The sequence below is a fragment of the Cucurbita pepo genome, unplaced genomic scaffold (assembly GCF_002806865.2).
Source record: "Cucurbita pepo subsp. pepo cultivar mu-cu-16 unplaced genomic scaffold, ASM280686v2 Cp4.1_scaffold000957, whole genome shotgun sequence".
NCBI lineage: Eukaryota > Viridiplantae > Streptophyta > Magnoliopsida > Cucurbitales > Cucurbitaceae > Cucurbita > Cucurbita pepo.
This window is the reverse complement of record NW_019647157.1, coordinates 6,972-9,377: the sequence shown is the minus strand read 5'-3', so window position 1 is coordinate 9,377 and position 2,406 is coordinate 6,972. Positions and strand designations below refer to the sequence as shown.

The following is a 2,406-nucleotide window of genomic DNA, read 5'->3' as shown; positions in this document are numbered from 1 at the left end:
TAAAATGGTCGGAAATTTTGTTTTATTATAATTCAAAAAGTCAATAATTATAATTGATTAAAATATATTTTTAAGGGTCCATGGAATTCAAATTCAGNAAAAGTTGATTAAAATATTGAGAATTTTTCAGGTTTTAGAAAAATATATTTTTAAGGGTCCATGGAATTCAAATTCAGTTTATCTAAATTCAATTTTTAAAAGTTTGATTTGTTGGTGTATTTTGTATAAATAATAATTGAGTTTTATTTATTTATTTATTTATTTATAATAATAATAATTCAGTAAATACTTCGTTTTTAAAGAAACGGCATATTCTCCAATGGTTAACGATATATGTCTTTTATCTTTTCTACCTAACTTTAGAGGAATTAATATTTATTGAGTGATATTTGTAATTATTTTTTATGAATTGTGACATAAATTTGAATCTTAAAACTTCAAAAAAGAATGACGGCAGATAATTAAATATTAATTAATAATGACACGTAGATATACCTAATACAACTAAAAAAGAAGTCCATGCATTAACAATTTGTTTTCCATCATAAAGAACAATTACAATTATGTTAAAACTATTATTCAAATCTCATAATTAAATATTTATGGATATTAAATATTCATAAATAATCCGTCTGATCAATAATAAATAAATGGTTCAATTATAATTTTAAGTTTCAAAATTTTAAAATTTGTGGCTATTTATCTTAAATTCAATTTCATATATGATTTTTTTTTTTTTTTTCCTTCCTCGATCCACATTTCATATAATTTTTTATTTTATTTTTACTTTTCTCTCTTCGTCTAAAGGATCAAAATGGGTTAATTAGTTTGGTGACACTTCTACACGACACATCGTCTTTGTTCATGCACCTATATGACGCTACTAGTCAATGTTAGTTTAAGACTCTCACAAGATTTATGGTGTTCTTGCAAATACGATGCTTTTCGAAGCTAGCTTTAACCCTAATGAGATTTATGGTGTTCTTGCATCTTCCACTACCCTTCAATGTTTGTAACAGCTCAAGCCCACTGCTAACAAATATTGTTCGCTTTGGTCCGTTACGTATCGTCGTCAGTCTCACGGTTTTAAAATGCGTCTACTAGGGAGAAGTTGAATATTTTGTTCCCCTCTCCCGTCGATGTGAGATCTCACAATCTACCTCTCTTGGAGGCCCAACGTCCTCGCTGGCACACCGCCCAATGTCTGACTCGAATACCATTTGTAACAATCCAAATCCACCGCTAGCAGATATTATCCGCTTTGGCTTGTTACGTATCATCATCGTCAGTCTCACGGTTATAAAACGTGTCTGCTAGGGAGAGATTTCCACACTCTTGTTAGGAATGTTTCGTTTCTCTCTCTAACCGACATGGAATCTCACGATGTTATCTTAATGGGATCTCACAAGGTTATCTTACGAATATTTCACCCTAACAAGGCCTTATTGTGTTCCTGCACCTATGCTACTTTAGTTTCATATGATGCTGATGGGCATGAACACGACTAATTCTCATGCCCAATCAGTCAGTTTCATAGGATGTTTATGGGCAGAAACATGTATATGAAATTGGCAAGATTTTGCAGTCCATCATGAATTCCTTGTATTTCTGAGAAAACAACAGGGTTTCCTTAAAGAACTAAATTAATCTCCTAAACAATCCATTTGTAGCAACATTATGCAAAAGAACTGTGTAAAATATGTTTTAAACATGAAACTGTACGTGTACTTACAGCCAAATGCAGCCTTGTAATTGATGACCGTATGCTCAATCCACCATAAAAGGAAGCCTGCAAATTCAAAGCACGACTCAATAACTGGCCCTCTGTAAAATCATCATCGCTCACAAGAACAGCTGAGAGAATTGCTGGAAAAGCTACGATGCATGACATGCCGAGCAGAATCAGAAGGATATGCACTAACTTTAGTAGATCCTAAAGAGTTTGAAGTTTGAAGTCAAATGTCAAGCTGGGTTTAATTTTGACCTGAACATACTCCATATTTACTCATCAGTTCTATGCTTTCGGCAATTGTGGATCCAGCAGTACCAATAAAACCAAGTGAAGCACAGCTGCAAACAGTTTCCTCTATATATAAGAGAATATCCGGCAATTTCTCAGCAGCACATTTTTTCTTCATTTCACGAATTCTATCAGGACCAAATGCACTGGATGCCAATCTCCAGCCATGTCCTACAGCCATCACTTTTTCGGATGCTCGAACAACCAATTCATCGTGTTCTTTGAGGAAAAAGAGTTTGAAACGATTTGAATCACTAACCAAATCACCTAAGTAACTTCCAGTCCAATTAGATTCAGGAAGATCAGTCATCACAAAAATGCGAATAGGTTGTTCATTAGCATTCTGCAATATAGAGTCTAATTTCTGTTTGAGAGCCAGAAAAGTA

General features: G+C 33.3%; 1 protein-coding gene across 1 annotated transcript; it reads right to left on the bottom strand.

Annotated features, from left to right (window-relative positions):
- Nucleotides 1-1,561: 1,561 nt before the first annotated feature.
- Nucleotides 1,562-2,400, bottom strand: LOC111786038 (O-fucosyltransferase 30-like). Its single transcript, XM_023666392.1, has 2 exons — nucleotides 1,985-2,400; nucleotides 1,562-1,789 (listed from the first exon to the last, which is right to left on the bottom strand). The coding sequence occupies exons 1-2, from the start codon at nucleotides 2,328-2,330 to the stop codon at nucleotides 1,644-1,646; spliced, it is 492 nt and encodes a 163-aa protein (XP_023522160.1). The 5' UTR covers nucleotides 2,331-2,400; the 3' UTR covers nucleotides 1,562-1,643.
- Nucleotides 2,401-2,406: the final 6 nt, after the last annotated feature.

Bases quoted from the DNA above. Each gene is read 5' to 3' on its own strand.
- LOC111786038 (XM_023666392.1), bottom strand. From the start codon at position 2,330: ATGACTGATCTTCCTGAATCTAATTGGACTGGAAGTTACTTAGGTGAT. The intron at 1,790-1,984 runs GTCAAAATTAAA...TTGAATTTGCAG, and splicing joins TAAATATGGAGTATGTTCAG to GCTTCCTTTTATGGTGGATT.